General features: G+C 38.7%; 2 protein-coding genes across 3 annotated transcripts in view; one reads left to right on the top strand and one right to left on the bottom strand.

The window, feature by feature from the left end:
• Nucleotides 1-1,715, bottom strand: part of sgl (UDP-glucose 6-dehydrogenase sgl) — a 35,058-nt gene extending 33,343 nt beyond the window's left edge. Inside the window, exons 1-2 of the mRNA XM_073981947.1 lie at nt 1,580-1,715; nt 1,093-1,434 (exon numbers count right to left, since the gene is read on the bottom strand). Coding sequence (XP_073838048.1) covers nt 1,093-1,251 — 159 coding nt within the window. The 5' untranslated portion in view covers nt 1,252-1,434; nt 1,580-1,715. The remainder of the gene's footprint in view (nt 1-1,092; nt 1,435-1,579) is intronic.
• A 6,597-nt stretch (nt 1,716-8,312) lies between these two features.
• LOC141400820 (cilia- and flagella-associated protein 52) lies at nt 8,313-21,997 on the top strand. 2 transcript variants are annotated; one of them, XM_073980384.1, is made up of 12 exons: nt 8,313-8,591; nt 8,825-9,029; nt 9,095-9,203; nt 9,321-9,421; nt 9,493-9,596; nt 9,660-10,087; nt 10,147-10,319; nt 10,416-10,645; nt 15,586-15,802; nt 15,864-16,101; nt 21,428-21,571; nt 21,640-21,997. In XM_073980384.1, exons 3-12 carry the CDS (start codon nt 9,105-9,107, stop codon nt 21,892-21,894), a joined length of 1,989 nt encoding a protein of 662 aa, XP_073836485.1. In that variant the 5' UTR covers nt 8,313-8,591; nt 8,825-9,029; nt 9,095-9,104; the 3' UTR covers nt 21,895-21,997. The 2 variants fall into 2 exon arrangements, with proteins under 2 accessions (XP_073836485.1, XP_073836484.1); XM_073980383.1 differs by lacking the exon at nt 8,313-8,591 and having other exon boundaries at nt 8,726-9,029.
• The last annotated feature ends 655 nt before the right edge of the window (nt 21,998-22,652 follow it).

Genomic DNA, 22,652 nt, shown 5'->3' with positions numbered 1-22,652 from the left:
AAGAATTATTTGTTTGTTGTATTTTCTTTTTTATTTTTATTTTCCAATATTTCGACTGTATTCTACAGTCATCTTCAGGGAATATTTGATGAGAAAAGCAACAGCTTTGTTACACCGAGTTTGGCGCAGTCGGTGTAACAAAGCTGTTGCTTTTCTCATCAAATATTCCCTGAAGATGACTGTAGAATACAGTCGAAATATTGGAAAATAAAAATAAAAAAGAAAATACAACAAACAAATAATTCTTTTCAATTTGACCTTAAGCCAAAATAAATCAACCACAAAAAAAAGCCATTGACATGTTTCAATACTTCACATAAAATTCCAACAAGCACAATTCAGCAATATTATACTTTATTGTTGAGGTGTTATTAAAGGCCGCGCCACAACAATTGAAGAGTCCCTCTTATATTACATTGACCTTGTGTGCAGAACACAAGCGCAAAACACTTTTATGCATTTTATATTTATGTTGGTATGTATAAACAGGCCTGTCTTAGAGAACAGGCATTCTTTCAAAATAAAAAAAAAATAAATAAATAAGTTGCGAGGGGTAAACACTTTAATAAGTTAAGCATTTAAGTGGTTTGGGCATCATCTATCCATTCATATATCAATCAATGCATTCAAAACTAAGCCGCAACCAACATTTACCATTACATTTTGTTTTTAGTGCTTTTTCATTTGGATAATTACATTAAAAACCCATTGATGGTCAAGATGTTGACATTTGTTATTGTTGTGGCCTTAATACCACAGAATGTTCATTTGCATTGTCAGTATCAATGTCAATGAACGCAAAATCTAAACAAACAACCAGGAGGAATGGAATTTCGGAATTTCATTATGTTATTTCATTCGTTCCCACCATTCTCCCAGAGCCACCCAATAACTTCAGCCAAAAATTTCTTAAATCAAAACCAGTTTGCTACAGGTGTTGAGAATTTTCTCCTTCCTTGTAAGCGAAAAAAAAAGTAAAAGACCTCACGGTTAATCACCCATTCAACACTAATTTATCTTCATTTACCCAACACCTAAGGCCAAAAAGAGCAAATCATGAATAAGCTTTAGAAAGCAAATAAACCAACTTACCTCATAAATGGGTAATTTATCAGAATTCCATTGAGCTATACGTTCAGAACTCTTATCCACAACAGTGACAGTGATATCTGGGCATTTCAAAGCCATCACAGAACAAGTGGGTCCACCAACATAGCCCGCGCCGATACAACAAACTTTCATAGCACTCATTGTTGTGTAGTTTTTTTAATTTGGAAACCAATGAATTTTTTTGCTTTTAGTGGTTACTTGAACTTCTTTTTTGATGTGTTTTAATTTGGAACTATATCGTTCGTTTGGTGTTATCTTGAAATTTCTTAGAAGATAGGAAGTTGTTCTTTTAATTTGTTTTTTTTTCTTCTCGTTGTTGTTTTGCTATAACATGAGTTTTTGTAAAGGGGTAAAAAAAGGGGGGGAGTAAAACACTTTTCACAGGAGAATTTGAAGGGATTCTCTGGTGGCGGTTCTCTTGTTTGGTTTCTTTTTGCAGGCAGCTTTCAATTGTGTTTTATTTATAAACCTTTATCAATCTGATGAATATTTATAATCAATTGTTTGAATTTTCATTAAAAATTTCCTTTTTCTTTTATTTATCTGGGATTTTAACACTTATTATTTTCCGCGAACCCAACTTTACTCTCCCTCTTCTCAGACACAAATAAAAATGTGTGACTGCCAGCCAGGGGTATGTAAATTGACTTTTGGACTTATCGAGAATCGACTTTTTAGTGGTGAAACAAAAAAGTCAGAAGTCGTTTTTTATGTTATCGATTGTTTATTCGATGTTTTAACGGTTTGTTCTTATCAGAAATGTATGAATTTGAATAATAAAAAATGTGTAATTAATAATTAATAAAAAAGGGTATCAGTGCTTATTATTGTAATAATGGTATTTGTTTTATAGCATGTTTATATTATAGCCTTTTGAAGGATTTATTTGACGTATATGCAATGGAATTGACATTTAAAACCCAGTGGGTTTGTTAAATCCTCTTATATATGCTTTCATATATTTCAGTTAAAATTCACATATTTACCAATTCTTACTTGAGCTTGTTATCCTTCATTTGCACCGAAAACTCGTCATTTCAGTTGATAGTTCAATCGAATATCTATCAAATGACATATTTACCCAAAACTTGTTTTAAGTACTAGTATAAAACAAGTAAGAAAAGCGTTAAGTTCGGTCGGGCCGAACTTTTTATACCCTCCACCACAAATTTCAGCCATTTCGGTGGATTAATGTGGCCACAACCTTCAAAATACCGAAATTCGGAAGGTACCGTTCTATGGGGGCTATATGATGGCGTGGACCTTTACCTACAAATTTCTGGGGGGAAGTTTTATACGCCTAAAGAAGACTAAATACCAAATTTCAGCCATATCGGTGTGATAATGAGGCTAAAACGTTCAAAATATCGAAAATCGGGAGGTATTGTATTATGGGGGCTATATCAACACGTGGACCTATATAAACATTTTATGGTAGAAATGTTTCTTAGCCTTTGGAAACACAAAATACAAAGTTACAACCGATTCTTTGGTCAAATGGGTCTAATACATTCAAAATATATTAAAATGACGCGTACTTTATATGGGGGCTATACCAAAACGTGGACCTATATAACCCAACTTTGGTAGGAATATTTTTTGGCCTCTGGAGACACAAAGTACCAAATTACAACCAATTCGGTGGTAAAATGGGCCAAATATCTTAAAAATTCCTTAAAACGACGACGCGTCACGCGTCATTTTGTATGGGGGCTATACGAAAGCGTGGACCTACATAGCCCGCTTTCAATACCAAAAGTCCTAAGTAAATATAACATATTTTCCCAAAATTTCATCAACCTACGTCAATCCGTTCGGACGCTAGAGTGATTTCCACAGACGGACAGACAGACAGACGGACGGACATGGCTATATCGATGTAGAATTGCACGCTGATCAAGAATATATATACTTTGTGGGGTCTACAATGATTATTTCGAGTAGTTACAAACGTAGTGACAAACTTAATATACCCCCATCCTATGGTGGAGGGTATAAAAGGTTAAATTTCAGTGACTGTTTCTTTGATATTCGGTAAAAGTTTGCATCTGTTCATATTAGAAAGTCTCAAATATGTAAAGGACAGATAAAATAAAGCTTACTACTACCGCACCGTTTAAAGAAAACCACGGATATAACGTACAATTTGTCGCCATTGCTTATTTTAATTGTAAAGAAATTAGGTGTGTTCGTTTACTCAATAATTTGTACAAATTTGTACAAGTCCAGTAACTTCTTGTAAACGACTAAGGTCTTTTGCATTGTGCTGTAGAGTAAACGAACAACATCCAGTAACAATTTGTACGAATTTTGAGTAAACGAACACACATATTGTAAACAATAATTGGTCTGTTCCAGTACTGTAAGAATCTACTAATTTTTACTTTTTTCGAGAACATAAAGGAAATTTGTTATCGTAGTAAAAAATATCCTCTGTTCCAGAACATGCAAGAAGCTACTATGTGCCGGTCCACACTAGAGTGAATTCATTGAAAAAATTGCATGAAATTATGCGTCTCTAGACCGACCTCCATAGTAAAGTAAAATCATAAAATTGGTGTAGTGGGGAATTCAATTTAAGAACACCTAATTTCATGAATTTTTTTAATGAAATTCTTGCTAGTGTGGACCGGGACTATTTTTTACTACGATAACATTTTTTCCTTTATGTTATCGGAAAAAATAGCAAAATTAGTAGATACTGGCAGTTCTGGAACAGACCAATAGTAGTTTCTTGCAGTTTCTGGAAAAGGCATAATATTTTTACAGTGTTTTATGCTTGGTTTACATTTACGAAATCCACTCGATTTCAACTGTCAATTCCATTGGTTAAACGTCAAATGAAATCCAATGGATTACATATGTGATTTCATTTGACGTTTGAGCAATGGAATTGACGATTTCGTAAATATAAACCTAGCATTATTTAACTTGCTTTAGTCCCTTTAGTTCAAATCTGGTAACTCATTTTTAACACACTTGCAGTTGACCAATCGAACTGCACACTTTTCAGATTTAGATGACAATACATTAATATGTAATCAATACTAATAATGTTTTAACGGTGTTTTATTTAAATTGCATTTCAAATCTGGTAACTCAATTTGCACACTTTTCAGATTTGAATGCCAATCCATGAAAATGAAATTAAAACAAAGATTGGTCCATTTTACAGTGTTTAATGGTGTTTTATTTAAATTGCATTTCAAATCTGGTAACTCAATTTTGACACAGTTGCAGTTGACCAATCGGACTAAAACTTTGCACACTTTTCACATTTGGATGACAATACATGAATATGAATATTAAAACAATGATTGGTACATTTTAAAGTGTTTTATTTAACTTGCATTTCAACTCTTAGTTACTTACTTACTTAGCTGGCCCATTACAGACCATTTGTTCCATAGGCCGAACTAAGAAAAGAATTCTCTCTGTTTCGTGCTTCGCTTTTTGGAATACCGCGCCTTGTCACCTCTTCATCAACTTGTTTGCGCCATCTATTCTTTGGCCTGCAAATTCTGCGTGCACCGCCATGTGGCTCGAATTTATACGCCTTTTTAGCATTTCAACATTTCAACTCTAGTAACTCATTTTCCACACAGTGCAGTTGACCAATCAAACTGAAACTTGGCACACTTTTCAGATTTGGATGAAAATACATGAATATGGGCCCAATTTTTTCTACAGCCCCCATATAGTGGTACCACCCGATTTCAGGGATTTTGAGGATTTTATCTTCATTTTGAGGCCGAACTGGCTGTAACTTGGCATTTGAAGTCCCCAATGGTACAGACACTTCTCCACCAGGTCCAGGTTTTGGTATAGCCTTTATATAACGGTACTACACGATTTCAGGCATTTTAAAGTTTTTATCTAAATTTTCGGCCTAAATTGACTATAATTTTGTTATCAGTGGTCAAAAAAAGTATTTACTAAATATTTAAAAATAAAATATAATTTAAAAAAAATTAAGTTTCAGAGTTTTATTCAGAAATGCACTTAAAACTAGGAAATAATTTGTCGCTTATAGGCCGTTTACATATAACCGGGTTAACCCAGTGGGTCTGGGTTTCAAATGCCATTTCCATTGTGTATACTTCAAATAAATCCTCATAAAGAAGGTTAACCCTGCAAAAACCTATAATATAAACGCCGTATTAGTCTCAATAAATATATTCTTTCTCATGATGGAATCTCTCAAATAAAACGCTTGCATTTAAATTATAAATGGTGGAAAAATTAAACGGCAATCGTTTTATTTAAGAGATTCCATCATGAGAAAGAATATATTTATTGAGGCTAAGCGACAAATTATTTCCTAGTTTTAAGTGCATTTCTAAATAAAACACTGAAACTTATTTTTTTTAATTATATTTTATTATATTTGTTATTTATTTCCACAAACCAAACGCCCATAATTTTAATAGTTTTTTTTAAGAAGTAACCTAAAAAATCATAAATATCAAAAAACGGGCAAAAGCGGGTTTTGAAATGTAATAATACCAATGCAGAAGACTCTCAGTAATGTGTTCTAGGTGCCAAAACAAACACGGCCAATTTAGTAAAAGTCAATATGAAGTAAGTTTAAGAAAAATAAAATATTTATTTCCGACTTTTATTAAGGATTTATTATGTACCCAGGCCTTTAGTGTTTTTGGTCGCCACACAAAATAATTAAGCTTTATTATGTGTGTGTTCGTTTTCTCAAAATTTGTACAAATTGTCACTGGATGTTGTTCGTTTACTCTTCAGTACAATGCAAAATACCTTAGTGGTTTAAAAGAAGTTAATGGACTTGTACAAATTTGTACAAATTATTGAGTAAACGAACACACCTTATATTGTTACGAATGTAATAGTACGTTTATGTATAACCGGATTTAACAAACCCACTGGGTTTCAAATGTCAATTCCTTTGTGTATACGTCAAATAAATCCTCATTAAGAAGGTTAACCCTGCAAAAGGCTATAATATAAGCATGGCCTAACTGATAGGTTTAAGTTAATTTAGTTCAGTTTCCGTTAATTTAAAATTTTGAATTGTAACGTAAAGTTATATTACGCAGTTACTTTATTTAAGAGGTGTTACCAGATGTTCTGGATAACTCTCGAACAGGGAGATTTTGGGATAAATACAGGTAGAATCAGCAACGGCGGGTTAGTTGTGTTTTAAGCGTTGAACTAAACAGATCGGTTAAAGAATAGCCGTGTGCTAACTAGAGACAAGCTGTGTGCTTAGTAATTAAAGTCGGTTCCGAATAAGTGTAATAAAGTAAATAAATCATTGTAGAAACGTAATCTGAAACGAACCCTGTTTTATTTGGTACAAATCGTACTGGAGAATAAAACAAGGTCTACACGGAGATTAGTTAAATCTAATTCCGTAACAATATATTAAATAAATTGCACTCGCAATGGCCAATCTATTCCATATTACATAAATTTAAATTTCCACGATTTTGAACACATTGAAATAGACCTTATAATTTATATTTTTTAGCTTTTCTTCGAAATTCTCACTTTGACTGCAATTTAAACCGCGATAATGGCGCTAATTTCAAAAATGTCATTCATATTAATTAATTTTGACATGTTCTTTTTTCAATGCCAACTAAAAAATTATTACTATTAAAAGTTGCAAAATCGACTTTTTGCCTCAAAAACTGGGCAAATTACCTATAGTGCGATGGCCAGCTATTTGGAGAAAAATATACTATTATTGTTATTGTTCCTGACCTATCGAAGCCCTTTGATACCGTCAACTATGCCAAGCTGTTCGAGGACATAGGAAAGACTTCCTTCCAGCCGTGTTTGAAATGTTGGATAGTCTATTATATCTGTGGACGCCAGTCGTTTGTGGAATTTAGAAATAAGAAGTTTAAGACCCGTAGAATGAAACATGGCAAAAAATGACATATCCCAATTTTCAGCTTATTCGGACAATAAATGCGACCTGTATGTTGCGAACGGACGGACATGTATAAATCGACTCAGAAAGTGATTCTATGTCTATGCCCAAAAGGAACTACGGGTCTATCTTCTTTGCTTTTGTATGTTATATACAAATGCACAAAGACATACCCAGATAGCATTTGGAAGACTGTTTTTTCAAAAATCACATTGAGGAGTCTTTTTAGAGTCCTTTTGGTGATCAAAAACTGATTAAGTCGCTTGTATGATCAGAAAGGGACTCGAAAGTGACTCCCTGTAGTGATTAAAAAGAGTTCAATTTAAAATACAACAATAAATGTGTAGCAATCACAAATTAGTCATTGAAGTGTTTAAAATGTGACCATTTTTTGTTATTTATTGTCACATTTTGATCATCTGGAAGATTGAAAAGTGCGTAATAAAAAAAGGGTCATGCAGGTGTTTGAAAAGTGATTATAATTATGTATCTTCTGATCATATTTTGAACAGTTAGGTGATTAAAAACTGATTGCTTTGTTTTATTTTTATTTGGTTGTAAATAAAAAAATAAAATTCTCATATACACTTTCTACAAAATTTTGATATAAATGTAACGTATAATATTAAAGGTACAGACAAACACAACACAACAGGTTTTGCCAAGTGAAATGAAGAAGCAGTATACTAACCACCAAGCAACATAAAGGATAATTAAAAGACATAACAAAGCAGAAAAGACTATAAAACAAAGGAAAGAAACAAAGAAGAATAAAAAGAAAATTTTTTTAATTTATTTCGTCTAACAAAAAGACTCATAAATGACTCCCTAAAGACTCATAAATGATTATAAACATGACTCTAAAAAGACTCGAAAAAGGGTCCGAAATTAATAGTACGTTTATATATAACCGGATTTAACAAACCCACTGGGTTTTAAATGTCAATTCCATTACATATACGTCAAACAAATCCTCATAAAGAAGGTTAACCCTGCAAAAGGCTATAATATAAACATGGCCTAATCAACAAAACACCAATAAATGATTGAAATACGACTCGAAAAAGACTCATTTGTGATTTGTTTAGAAGAGTCGCCTGAGGTTATGTTTTCCTACCGACAAAGGAGTCATTTATGATCAGAAAATGAGCTCATATTCTAGCTTTTTAATCGTGCAGTCGGATCAAAAAAGACTCGAATTTGATTAAAATTTTCAAAAAATGCTGACTGGGTAGTACCCCTTACCACAGTGTGCTGTGGGGTATAAAGATATACGAACGATCATTTTTGCATTCCTACAACAACAACAACTCGACAGGTCACTGATACACCGTATATAAGAGAAAAAAGTTTCGAATGATATACGACCAATGTGCGTCGACGGTGAATATTGTCATCGTATGACCCATGAGCTATACCAGCTATATGAGTGCATAGTTAGAGTCGCTTAAATAAGCGAACAAAATACAATTTCTTAATAACAACCACTCAATTCGGAAAACACCAGCTGGTCTTGGGAATGATACCATAGCAACAACTTTTCATGGTATCCTTGCAAAACAAAAAAAGAGTTGTTTGCGCTGGACTTGATTGTTACTCTGGGTAACAAACAAGTCGCTAAGTTTGGAAATTTAAAATGAAAACAATAACGTTTCCGTTTCACTATTGAACAAAGAAGACTGACAAATTGAGCAAAATATTTAAAAAATACATTAATTATTTTGAATTTTGTTTTTTTATAATAAAATAATAATAAATAATAAAAAGCGGGCCTTATAAATTAGTTTTGCAATATGTCCACAGAATTGATCGAAACGAAACGTTTGGAACCAAGAGCAATATTCGGTATAAATGGCAAAGTGGAATTTGGTTTACATTTGCATCCGGATAAACGTCATATTATATATCCATTGGGTACTAAGATCGGCATCGATGATACAAAAACGAATAAACAAGAATTTGTTGGTGGCCATACCAATAATGTATCATGTTTAGATATAAGTCGAAGGTAGATTGTGTGATGGATTATAGCAGGATATTGTGAATTAATAATAACTTTTATCTATTTTCTAGTGGTCGCTATATGGCCTCGGGTCAAATCAATAATATGGGCTTTCCAGGCTATGTAATTTTGTGGGATTTTGAAGAACGCAAGGAATTGGCCAGACATGATTTACATAAGGCAAGTACGAGAGATCCATCTCCATCAATCTTTAGAGAGTGTAAAAATGTGTAAATTATCCCAGTATCAATATTATTTATTATAAATCCTCATACCGAAATATTTATAAAATTTCAGGTTCGCGTTCAATCCATTTGTTTCACTGCTCACGATAAATACGTGGTTTCCGTTGGTGGTCGAGATGATGGTTCGGTGATTGTTTTCGACATTGCAACACTGTGAGTTTATTATGTCTATTTGGGAACAAGGCATTATTTCATTTAAATTCTATTCATTTTTCATTTGCCAGTACACCCATCTGCAGATCAGTTGCTTCAAGGTCCATAAATGGCAATGCAATTATTGTCAGGGCTTTACATAACAATCCATCATTCTTTTTGACGGCAGGAGATCGTTAGTACTCTAATACATATCCTCTAAGACAAATTCAAACCTCCTCCTCCTCTCACCCCTTAGGTCACCTACGAATTTGGAGTATACACCGAGAAATGAAGAAAGTTAATGTTCACGATGTCTATGTGGGCAAACATCAACGTCGCTACACCAGCATTTGTATAGATCGTTGTGATGAATATGTCTATTTGGGAACTTTTAGTGGTGATGTGGTTAAAATCATACTCAACTGTTGTGATACCGTTAATGTAACACGGTCAGGTACATTTTCCTCCATGGTGGGGGCATATGGTACACATAATCCCCGAAAACCTTTTGGCAAAGATTGTAATCGTTATGTTAATGGTTTGCGGGTTGTTTATATTGTGGATGATGGTCTGCTGCTGATGGGTGCCGGTGATGGGGTGGTCGAGCTGGTGGAAGAGCGTAAAGATATTAAAGAGACACATTTTAAAAATTATCCAAGTCCCACTTGGCCTATGTTAAAAACGGTAAGAAATTTGAATTTTGTTTGAGACAAAAAAACAGTTATTATTTTTATGCTTAACAGTTGAAAAGAACCAAGGTCAATGGTGTCATTACATCCATGGTTCAAGTTAATCCCATTGAATATTATATTGCCACAGAATCGAATGAAATATATTTGCTGAACATAAAACTTTTTACACTGAAATTACTTAAGACCTCGCATAGGGAGGCGGTACATAATATTGTGTTTCCCAAGTAAGTTTCATAGGTCCCACGAATATTTCGGAAAAGTAGACTTCTCAAACAGCTTCCTAAATTAATATTTAAATTAACATACATATTTTCTTATAGAAATCTTTCATCAGTGTTTGCCACAGCTGGCTATGAAACTATACGTATTTGGTCTACAAAACGTTTGCAGGAATTGCTGCGTATAATGGTGTACAATTTTCAATGTGCTGATCTGGAATTTACCAATGATGGCAGTAGTCTGGTATCGGTATGGAATGATGGCGTAATAAGAGCCTTCACTCCAATAACGGGAAGGCTAATTTACGCCATACCAAATGCTCATAACAAAGGTAAGGTAAACACTTTTGGGTTAATTGCTGAAGTTTGATTCGTAAGGTGTACAACGCACACATTCCCAAAGGGATATGGAAAACTTCTCACATATCACTTAAAGAAAGGGTTTATAGAAGCACCCTTTCTTTCAGAAAGGATTTATAGAAGCTTTCTTTCAAAAAGGATTTATAGAAGCTTTCTTTCTTTCAGAAAGGATTTATAGAAGCTTTCTTTCTTTCAGAAAGGATTTATAGAAGCTTTCTTTCTTTCAGAAAGGATTTATAGAAGCTTTCTTTCAGAAAGGATTTATAGAAGCTTTCTTTCTTTCAGAAAGGATTTATAGAAGCTTTCTTTCTTTCAGAAAGGGTATATAGAAGTTTTCTTTCTTTCAGAAAGGGTATATAGAAGCACCCTTTCTTTCAGAAAGGGTTTATAGAAGTACCCTTTCTTTTAGAAAGGGTCTATAGAAGCACCCTTTCTTTCAGAAAGGGCCTACATACAAATTACTATGCAAACAAGATCGCTCAGGTGGCAAGGATTAATGTTAACCTAATAATATTGCATATATAAAGTCTCATGGTGGTAGGTTCTTTGATACCGGATTGACTTGGAGGCAAACAACAACCGGGTTCTGGCCAACGGATACCACCTCAGGGTACACATATTTGTATTTGAATCGTTTTTCCGGGTTGGGAGCAGTATGCCCTGGAATGCCTGCTCCGGATTCTTTTGTTCCGTGCGCGGACGGAGGAAACCCCAGGACCAATATATTTGTGCTCTGCTTGTAACATGCGCATCTTCACATGCGCATCTATCCAACCTTCGGTGAGATGCAATAGATGTCAGGAGTGTGTGCATCTAAGGGGTTGCTCTGGACTTGTCCACGTGAGTGACTACGACTATGTTGCTGCATGCTTCGTGAATACAGTCCCCAGTGGGTCGTCATTAGAGTTGTATAGTTCATGAACGAACTAGTTCAATTGAACGATTCATTGAATAGAGCGTATGAACTAGATCAGTCGATATAGTTCATTATAGTTCAATAGTTCACTGAACTATAATCAGTCGGCGACCGTACGATCAACGAACGAACGATTCACAATCTAGTTCAACATGTCGTTCACATATGCATAAAGTTACGCCGTCGTCAGTGTTAAGTGATGCCTTCGTAATTTGATGAGTTTGTTTACGTTTTGGATCAAGGTACAATGAATAGCTGTTCGAAAGTGAAGATTTCTTCAAAAACACAACAAATTCCACATATTCCCATATTGAATGTGCCTTGTTCTGGATAGAAAAAAAAAATAAAAAGAAACACACACACACACAAAGCTTTTTCACATTGATAAGATTTTTGCTATTGTTTGTTTCTATTTGGTGTATGTATGTGTTTGATTGAACGATTATGATCCGAATGAATGAACTGGATAGTGAACTATGAACTAGATTACTGAACTAGTTCAGTTAAAAGAGCTGAACTATTGAACTAGATCTTTCAAATGAACTAGATTGTACAACTCTAGTCGTCATCGGATTACGAAACTCCCTCGTCGTCAGATTATGAAACTCCCCCGCAGTCCCCCCGACAGCAACCTCACACACAGCATTTAAAACCAGACGTTGTTGTCCCAATCCCAGAAAATGCATCCTTTTTGCAATTTAATTGCAATGTACTCCGAGGTAAGATCGAGGAAATAGTAGATTTCATGAGTCGGAGGAATATCAAGGTCGCTGCGGTGCAAGAAACCAAGCTCAACAACAACTGTAGCATACAACGTTGCGATGGTTACAACGTGCTAAGGAAGGATCGCACCAGAAGTGGAGGTGGGGGATTAGCTTTCCTATTGCAACAGTCTGTCCAATACAGACCTATCTCGCATGAGCCTGTATCTAATGACCCGTGCATGGAATGTATGGGAGTAGCAGTCTGGTGTGGAACTGCTGAGGTAGAGTTGCTGAACGTATACCTCCCGCCGATAAATAGGTGTGTCCCAGATTACGAGCCTGATGTTAGCCCGCTTTTGGAAGGTTATAATCGTCTGGTCCTGGGGGGACTTTAATGCGCATCATGAGATGTGACATTCGGTCCTCGGAAACAATCATAGGGGTACAGCGCTGGCTGAGCAGATTGATAGCTCTACGTTTTGCTCGGTCAATGAGGACCAGAATTAGAGGAGCGTGTCACAGTTTGCCAGACATAACTATCGTGTCACCTGGCAACCCGTCATTTTCCTTGGATCAGACCACCTCCCCATAATTGTCTCCATCAGCAGACCACCCGAATTTCATCACCTCTGAACGCCGCACATTCGTCAATCATGGGAAAGCTGACACAGCCGAGACATCATCAATGCTGCAGCCGCTCGCCATATACCTGCTGGTCGAATACCCGAAGTAAGACCAAATTTCCCAGCAGAGGCGACGGGATTAGAAAATGAGCGTGATGAGCTTCGTCGAAGCAACCCCGACGACCCCAGAGTCAGGGAGCTGACACTGGAAGTTAACTGGCTATTCGGCGAACATAAGCGGAACAAGTAGTTAAATCATCTGAAGAGTTCCAACATTGGAGCCGGTATAAGTAAATTGTGGGCAACGGTTAAGTCACTCTCGACCCCGGAAGGAGGGATGACAGGACCTCAGTCGCGTTTGGCGACGTCACGTTGACTGACCCGAAGAGGTGTGCAAGTTACTATCGACAGTTTGTCGAGCACCCTGAGGGTGACAGGACGAAGAGATGAGTGTTACGTCGCATTACCACCACAGTTTACAATGGATGATGTTGCGAATGCCATCAGGAACGCTAAATCATCCAAAGCGTTGGGCTCTGACGGAATTTCCGCGGTAATGTTGAAACAGCTGGATGAGCCGGGAGTGGAGTATCTCACTAAAGTTCTCAACCTGTCGCTAGTCACCCTTATTGTTCCCGAAGTCTGGAAAATGGGCAGGGTGGTCCCGCTACTGAAGCCATACAAGGATGCCAGCAAAGGTGAATGGTACAGGCCGATTTCGCTTTTGTCACCTGTAGCGAAGACCCTTGAGGCCTTAGTCCTCCCAAGCATTAGAAATAGCTATCTAGTTGCCGATCATCAGCATGGATTCCGTAAGCAGCACAGCACGATAACAGCGCTGCACGCCATCTGCACGCATCGAGGACTCAACCAGAATCTGCCGTGTGATAGAACAGTGATGGTGGCGCTTGACTTATCAAAAGCCTTTTATACTGTCAAGCACTCCACGCTGTTCGCGGACATCGAGCAGACAACCCTCCGGCTAAGTCTGAAACGTTGGATAATCAACTATATTTGTGGTCGTCAGTCGTATGTGGAATTCAGGGACAAGAAATCCAAGCCCCGTAGAGTGAAACAGGGAGTTTCCCAAGGACGGGTGATATCTCCGAAACTGTTTAACCTCTACCTTTCCTGTATTCCGCCCCCTCCAGATGGCATTGAGATCGTAACGAACGCGGATGATTGTACGATCCTGGCGTCAGGTACATACCCTGATGACATCTGTGAGAGACTGAACTCCTATTTAACCGTTCTTACCACCTTTTTCCACGCGAGGAATATGCAGATATCCGCCACTGAATCGACGGCCACTCTGTTCACCACATGGCGCAGTACAGAAGAGAGTTTAATGTCATTGTCGATGGTAGCATAATTCCGACCACAAACTGCCCCAAAATTCTAGGGTTCACATTCGACACCACTTTCACGTCGTCCTCGCATGCCACCGCTATCTGCGATAAACTGAAATGTAGGAACAAGGTCCTCAAGTCCCTAGCCGGCAGCACTTGGGTTGCAGATAAAGAAACCTTGTTGACCACGTCTAAAGCGATAGGTCGGTCTGTGGTAAGCTATGAGGCGCCAGTTTGGTCCCCGAATTTATGTGACACGCAGTGGGATAAGATTCAAATTTGTCAGAACGCCGCCCTGAGAATAGCAACGGGGTGCCTCCTCAAATCTACAGTGGACCATCTACATGAGGAGGCAAAGATTCTTCCAGTACGACAACATAATGAGATGCTATATTTGCAGTACTTACTCGGGTGTTACCGTGAGAGCCATCCCAATCACCATCTGCTGGCCACCGATACACCCAGGCATATCAGGAAGGATATTCATGCTCTAGAGACGACGGTCCAACAATATAGGAGAGAACCTCTAGATCAACATCAAGCCGGTTTAAATAGTATTCACCCGGATGCAGTTGCTAAGGTCATAAGCAAATGTAGTGCGAATAAAGTTCTCGGAGTACATCCCCAATCTATCGCAGCTGAGGAGCGTCAGCGACAAACCAGAGTAGTTTTGGCTCAATTACGCTCGGGATATTGCAGTCGCCTAAATTCCTATTGGGCGGGAATCGCCCAATCGCCAACGTAGAAGATGGTATGAATGTGGTCTGGGCCAAGCGAAATAACGGGTTGCCAGGACACGCCATTTATCATACCGGGGGGCCACAATGGTGATGTCTGGCAAGCTGTGGCAATCTCCTCTTATCCTCGTAGCAGCGCCTTCGTTTACCACACAAAATGTGGAGCTGTAAATTTGCTGCATGTACACTTTAAGCAGCTTTACCTCGGCAGTTCATCACTTTACTACTCCCCCATACATTGCATGTCTTATTTTCAGATCTGTAGTGGAATTCTGTAATTCATTTTTCGAATTACCGACACAAATCTGTAAAATTAAAAAATGCTTATAATTTCGGTAATTAACGAAATTTGTAGGTAAGTTAACAACCAAAATAAAGTTCTCGCTAAGTCTTACCGATAGCAACAGTGTTGTCAACTTTTGTTGATAATTTTCATTCATAATTTTGCGATTTAATTTTACCGATTTTTGTCGGTAACTCAAAAAATTAATTACAGAATTTCACTACTGGTATATCACTTCCGGCATCCCTTTAAATATGCCATTGTTATCTTTAAATTATCCTTCCTTTTCATTTTTTCCAGGTTGCAGTGCCTTGGCCATTTCATCTACAGGACGTATAATAGTCACCGGTGGCATTGAGGGGCAAGTTCGTGTATGGAAAATTGAACCATTTCGTCAAAGTCTTGTCGGTGTTCTGAAAGATCATTCGGGACCGATTACATCATTGGATTTTAATAAGACAGATACTGAAGTTATTTCGGCCAGTTGTGATGGTTCGTGTGTTATATGGGATATCAAGTAGGTTGACTGGATCTTTTTTACTATATTTCCGATATTTCATTTCTTCTTCATGTTTTAGTCGCATGACGCGTAAAAATGTCATTACAGCAAATACGCAATTTATGGCCGCAAAATATTTTCCAACTGGTGTTCAAATTCTAACCTGTGGTACTGATGGTCGTATACGCTATTGGGCTGTTTATAATGGTAGTCTAATAAGAGAATTGCAAGGTTCAGGAAAGTCGTCGGTGAATCACATTGATATCAATGCAACAGGGGATTATTTTGTTACCGTTGGCAGTGATCAAATGGTGAAGGTGAGTAATGTACAACATTACAATGTTATTTTTTTAAGGATGTAGGAAACGTAAGAAAAGGTTTTAAGGTTATGGTTGTCTGATCGAAGACACTTTTTGAGGATTTAAACAAATGTATTCCATTCTCATTCATTATTTTAACATAGGTTTTAAGGAACAAGTGTTTTTGTCATTTAACAAATTAAATGACGCGTTTTAATAAAACATGTTTGGTGTAAATACGGCTTAAGCCAAAAAAAGTAACGAATTTGGCACAACACTTATTTTATGCTAGTATACATAGGTCACATTTACCTCTTTCCAAAGACCAAGTATGTGCGAGAAACGCAGTGAGGCCTTAAAAATCTCCGCCAAGATCGTAACAACGGCTCCGCTACATTGCTTGTATTATACCATCCGGTCCCGTCGACTTGTAAAGCTGAAAGCTTTTCATCGCCTATGGAAGTATTGGGAGACTAATTAATCTATCCATCAGATGTTCATCGTCTTCAGGCTGTAGACACCATCAAGGCCCGTGAGGAAGTGAATCCCTGACAGTAGATCGAGAGTCTCTAGTTCTAGTTAATGCTACAAATAGATTTGTGATTCTTAGATAGTATCTTGCGAATCCTGGCCGCTTCATTACTTCCCTCTATAGATCTACTAAAACTGACCCAAGACTTAGTCTTAGCTCTCATGATTTCACTCTCGTACTTATTAAAAGTAATCTAGTAGGCATCCCAATCAATACGGAGTTTCGTCTAACTGGATTTATTATAAGATTTCCTAGATCCAGTTCCAGAAAGTGGCTGCTTCGATGGGATGTAACCACAGATCCACTGGAGTTAGATGAGTAGGTTTTGGCTGGGCACTTGAAAAGGTGTTTTGTGTCGTGTGGGCCCATGCCACATACTGGGCAGATGTCTTGCACGGCGCGGTCGATTTCCGCCCAATAAGAATTTAAGCGACTGCAGTATCCCGAGCGTAGTTGAGCCAAAACTACTGTAGTTTGTCGTGGCAGCTGACGCTTCTCAGCTGCAATAGATGGGGGATGTATTTCGAGGACTATATTCACACTATATTTGTTTAAGGCCTTAGCCACTGCATCCGTGTGAATACTATTTAAACCTCTCTCCTATATTGTTGGACCTCCGTCTCTAGAGCATGAATATCCTTCCTAGCAGATGGTGATTGGGATGGCTCTCACGGTAATACTGTACTGGTAAGTACGGCAACGAAAGCATCTCATTGTGTTGCTTTACTGGAAGAATCTTTGCCTCCTCATTTAGATGGTCTACTGTAGAGTTGAGGAGGCACCCTGTTGCTGTTCTCAGGGCGGCTTTCTGGCAAATTTGAATCTTATCCCACTGCGTGTTACATAAATTCGGGGACCAAACTGTCTCCGCATAGCTTACCACAGACCGACCTTTCGCTTTATACGTAGTCAACAAGGTTTCTTTATCTGCACCCCAAGTGCTGTCGGCTAAGGACTTGAGGACCTTGTTCCTACATTTCAGTTTATCGCAGATAGCGGTGGCATGCGAGGACGACGTGAAAGTGGTGTCGAATATGACCCCTAGAATTTTAGGGCAGTTTGTGGTCGGAATTCTACTACCATCGACCATGATATTCAATTCTCTTCTGTATTGCGCCGTCCATGTGGTGAACAGAGTGGCCGTCGATTTAGTGGCGGATGTCTGCATATTCCTCGCGTGAAAAAAGATGGTAAGATCGGTTAAATAGGAGTTCAGTCTCTCACAGATGTCATCAGGGTAGGTACCTGACGCCATGATCGTACAATCATCCGCATACGTTACGATCTCAATTCCGTCTGGAGGGGGCGGAATACAGGAAAGGTAGAGGTTAAACAGTTCCGGAGATATCACCCCACATTGGGGAACTCCCTGTTTCACTCTACGGGGTTTGGATTTCTTGTTCCACACATATAGTTGATTATCCCACGTTTCAGACTTGGCCGGAGGGTTGGTTGCTCGATATCCTCGAACAGCGTGGAGTGCTTGACAGTATCAAAGGCTTTTGATAAGTCAAGCGCCACCATCACTGTTCCATCACACGGCCGATCCTGGTTGAGTCCTCGACAAATATGTGTGGAGATGCGTGCAACGCTGTCGTCGTGCTGCTTACGGAATCCATGCTGATGATCGGCAACTTGGTAGCTATTTCTAATGCTGGGAACGACTAAGGCCTCAAGGGTCTTCGCTACAGGTTACAAAAGCGAAATCGGCCTGTACGATTCGCCTTTGCTGGCATCCTTGTCTGGCTTCAGTAGCGGGACCACCCTGCCCATTTTCCAGACTTCGGGAACAATGAGGGTGGATAGCGACAAGTTGATAACTTTAGTGAGATACTCCACTCCCGGCTCATCCAGCTGCTTCAGCATTACCATGGAGATTCCATCAGGGCCCAACGCTTTGGATGATTTAGCGTTCCTGATGGCATTGGCATTGTAAACTGTGGTGGTTCCTCCTCGGCAGGAAGAGATCTGATGCGACGTAATACTCTTCTCTTCGCCCTGTCACTCTCGGGGTGCTGGACAAACTGTCGATTGAAATAACTTATGCACCTCTTCGGGTCAGTCAACGTAACGTCGCCAAACGTGAGTGAGGTCCTATCTTTCCTTCTTCCAGGGTTCGAGTGTGACTTAACCGTTGCCCACAATTCACCTATACCGGCTCCAATGTTGCAACTCTTCAGATGATTTAACCACTTGTTCCGCTTATGCACGCCGATCAGCCTGTTAACTTCCAGTGTCAGCTCCATGACTCTGGGGTCATTGGGGTTGGTTCGACGCTCATTTGCTAATCCCGTTGCCTCTGCTGGGAAGTTTGGTCTTACTGCGAGTATTCGACCAGCAGGGATATGGCGAGCGGCTGCAGCAGTGATGATGTCTCGGAACGTCCTTTCCGCTGCCCGAACATCAGAAGGATTGGGCAGTTCTCTGAAGCGGTGTTTGGTGAACTCTCTGAAACCCGGCCAATCAGCTTTCTTATAATTGACGAATGTGCGGCGTTCCTAGGTAATGAAATCGGGTGGTCTGCTAATGGAGACAATTATGGGGAGATGGTCTGATCCAAGGGAAATGACGGGTTGCCAGGTAACGTCATTTGTCAGACCAGGTAACACGATGGATATGTCTGGCGCGCTGTGACACTCTCCTCTAATTCTGGTAGGGGCGTCCTCATTGACCGTGCAAAACGTAGAGCTGTCAATCTGCTCAGCCAGCGCTGTACCACTCTGGTCGTTTCCGAGGGCCGAATGCCACATCTCATGATGCGCATTAAAGTCCCCCAGGACCAGACGATTATGATCTTCCAAAAGCGGGCTAATGTCGGGCTTATAATCTGAGATACAGCTATTTCTCGGCGGGATGTATACGTTCAGCAACTCTATCTCGGCAGTTCCACATCTGACTGCTACCCCCATACATTCAATGTACGGGTCACTAGAGACAGGCTCAAGCGAGATAGGTCTGTATTGGATAGACTGGTGCAATAGGAAAGCTAATCCCCCACCTCCACTTCTGGTGCGATCCTTCCTTAGCACGTTGTATCCATCGCAACGTTGGAAGCTACAGTTGTTGTTGAGCTTGGTTTCTTGCACCGCAGCGACCTTGATATTCCTCCGACTCATGAAATCTACTATTTTCTCGATCTTACCTCGGAGTCCATTGCAATTAAATTGCAAAAAGGATGCATTTTCCGGGATTGGGACAACAACGGCTGGTGTTAAAGGCTGCATATGCGGTTGTTGTCGAGGGGACTGCGGGGGAGTCTCATAATTAGACGACGATGCAGCAACATAGTCCCTATCGTAGTCCCTCACGTCGACAAGTCCAGAGTGAGTGAAGATGCGGATGTGACAAACCGAGCACAAATATATTGGTCGTGGGGGATCCTCCGTCCCGGCACGGACCAAAAGAATTCGGAGCAGGCAGTCCGGGATATGCTGCTCCCAACACAGAAAAACGAAACAAATACAAACATATGTACACTGAGGTGACAGCCGCTGGCCGGAACAATGATGTTGTGTAGTTCCGGGTCAATCCGAAGGAATTCGCTGCCGTGGGACTGATTGGACAGTGGAACCCATGCTGATGATCGGCAACTGGACAGATATTTCTTCAGAAGCGGGGCTACCCTGCCCATTTTACAGATCTCGGACACGATATGGATAGCTAACGAAACGTTTAGAACTTTTGTAAGATGTTCAATTCCAGGGTCATCAAGCTTTTCAGTATTACCATGGAGATTCCATTAGGATCCAACGCTTTTGATTCGACGTTTTTTAATTCGACGTAGTACTCTTCTCTTCGCCTGGGCACTCCTGGGGCTGGATTCTTGTTCTATGAAAATTTTAAATGAAAAATATTTCCTTTATAATTTTTTTCATTTGACAGTTTTCTCCTTTACAAAAGTTTTCATTTCACATTTTCATAGAAATAGAATTGAGCCCGTGGGGTGCTCGTCAAATTATCGATTAAAATAAATTTCGAACTTTTTCGGATCAGTCCGGGGGACTTTTTTGCCTATTTAGATTGACGTTTATGTGGTCTAGTTCCATTATTTAGTGGAGAGACTGACAACTAGGCCTAATACTTGTTATGGCGCCCAAGTATGAACGAGACTCTGTTCAAACACATACCCCGGTCCGGTGTTAACGGAATTTTTTTGAGGTAGGAGATCGCTAACTGATATATGTATGTCGCTTGTCCCAAACGTGTGCTGTGCTAAAGTAAATGTCTGGGTACATAAGCTGTCTCGCCTACTTGCCCGCCTGAGATAACATAAAATAAAAGAATAAAGATGGCCGAGCCAATTTTGAACTAGGTTGCCCTTTTCTTTTTTATTCTTTTATCAGAAGCAAGCAAGGCAAGCAGGCGAGGTTTCTTATGTACCTAGACCTTAAGTCCACCTCCTTGGCTCGAAACAAGATCCCTCCTCCATTCTCAATTGGGCTTGGGAACGGCATCGACGGAGTTGATTCTCGAATAACTTCAGTATCCTCCCAGAAAAAAAAACTGTGCAATGTAGGGTCTACTAGTGATCGATGCATTCGTTACCTTTTTATGCTGTTGCTTAGAATTCCCTACAAACAATTCAGTTTGTGGATCCCTACCTCCCGACCTCATTCTTCCCAAGACAAAAAAGGGTGCATACATTTCTAAAATGTTGTTATAAAATAAAAAAAAATACCAAACTAAAGTTGAAAGAATAAAGAATATTTTATGTTTTCGAATCAATAGTAGGGACTTTCATTCACCTATAAAATTGTTTATGGTAAAGTTTTTTTTTAATTTAATCTCTATTATTCTTTCTCTTTTATGTAGCTTTGGGAATATAACCGTGGCATAGTTATTGCTCAAGGCAATGAACATGCGTCGGCGGTGAAAAGTGTGGCCTTCAGTCCATGTGGAAAATTCTTTGTGACAGGATGTTCGGATGGTTGTATTATTATATGGGATATGCCAGATGTAAGTATAACCTATTACATAACTCATTACAATCAATAACAATAAATGCAATATTTTTTCTCAAATAGAATTGCAGTTCAACTAATCCTCTCGCGGATTTCAAAGAATTGAAAATATCTTCCAATATGAAATCATCGGATACAATGGAACAAAGGGCCAGCGCACGTAGTAATAATAGCCAGCGACGTGAAAATATAACTGAACTTGTGGCAAATACGCCCAAGAATAATGTCAATCTGATTGAGTGTCCCCCCGTGGATATGCAAAAGAAAATCGATATAGACTGCAGTGGTAATCCACAGATAGATGTTCGGAAATGCTGAAGTATTCCGTGGAAATTTTAAAAAGACTTATTTTATAAATTAAAAAATAATATATTTTTTATTAATAAACATTTACATCTATATACAGAGAATTTCTAATACACAATAATTTATTATTTATTTTTATTATTGTTATTACTATTTTTATTTTGGGCTCTTCTTGCTTTCCGCCTTTGCATTTCTTCTTTGGCATGTTGATCCCTTAGAATTTTCCTCGCTTCCAAATCCTCTTGCCAATTCTTTGGTTTTGCTTCATATTCCTCTTTTTCGGGCCTGAAATTATTTGGTCCATGAAAGAATGTGGTTTTCCCATCACCCCAAGCAAAACGTTTCAACCGTTTGTACATATATTCATAGGGTACAAATTTACGTTCCTTCTTCTCATGTTGTGTTAGAACATACCCCGAGAGACCACCAATTAGTGGTAGTAGACAATACGATATTAGACGAAAACATTTACTATTGGCTTTGGGAACTTCAAAAATGTCACATTTGTCCATGATATGAGATGATGGTTTGTCTTCTTTGGTTGGTGATTTATTGCCTCCGCTGGGTGTTGATCCTTGGCATTTGTTATTGTTACCTCCTGCTCCTCCTGCGAATTTTTTAGTTTTTGTTTGCCATTTATTTGGTTTTTTCGGTTTTTGTTTGAGATTTGTGGAGAGCCCCTTTTCTACATTCTGTGGGCATTTTGCCACATTGGAATACAATTTCAATGGAAAATTTCGCATAATAGGTAAAAAAAAAGATAATATCGG

This window comes from Musca autumnalis, unplaced genomic scaffold (assembly GCF_047663935.1).
Source record: "Musca autumnalis isolate F117 unplaced genomic scaffold, ASM4766393v1 scaffold_4, whole genome shotgun sequence".
NCBI lineage: Eukaryota > Metazoa > Arthropoda > Insecta > Diptera > Muscidae > Musca > Musca autumnalis.
The sequence above is the reverse complement of the archived record's forward strand: the minus strand, read 5'-3'. Positions and strand labels throughout refer to the sequence as shown.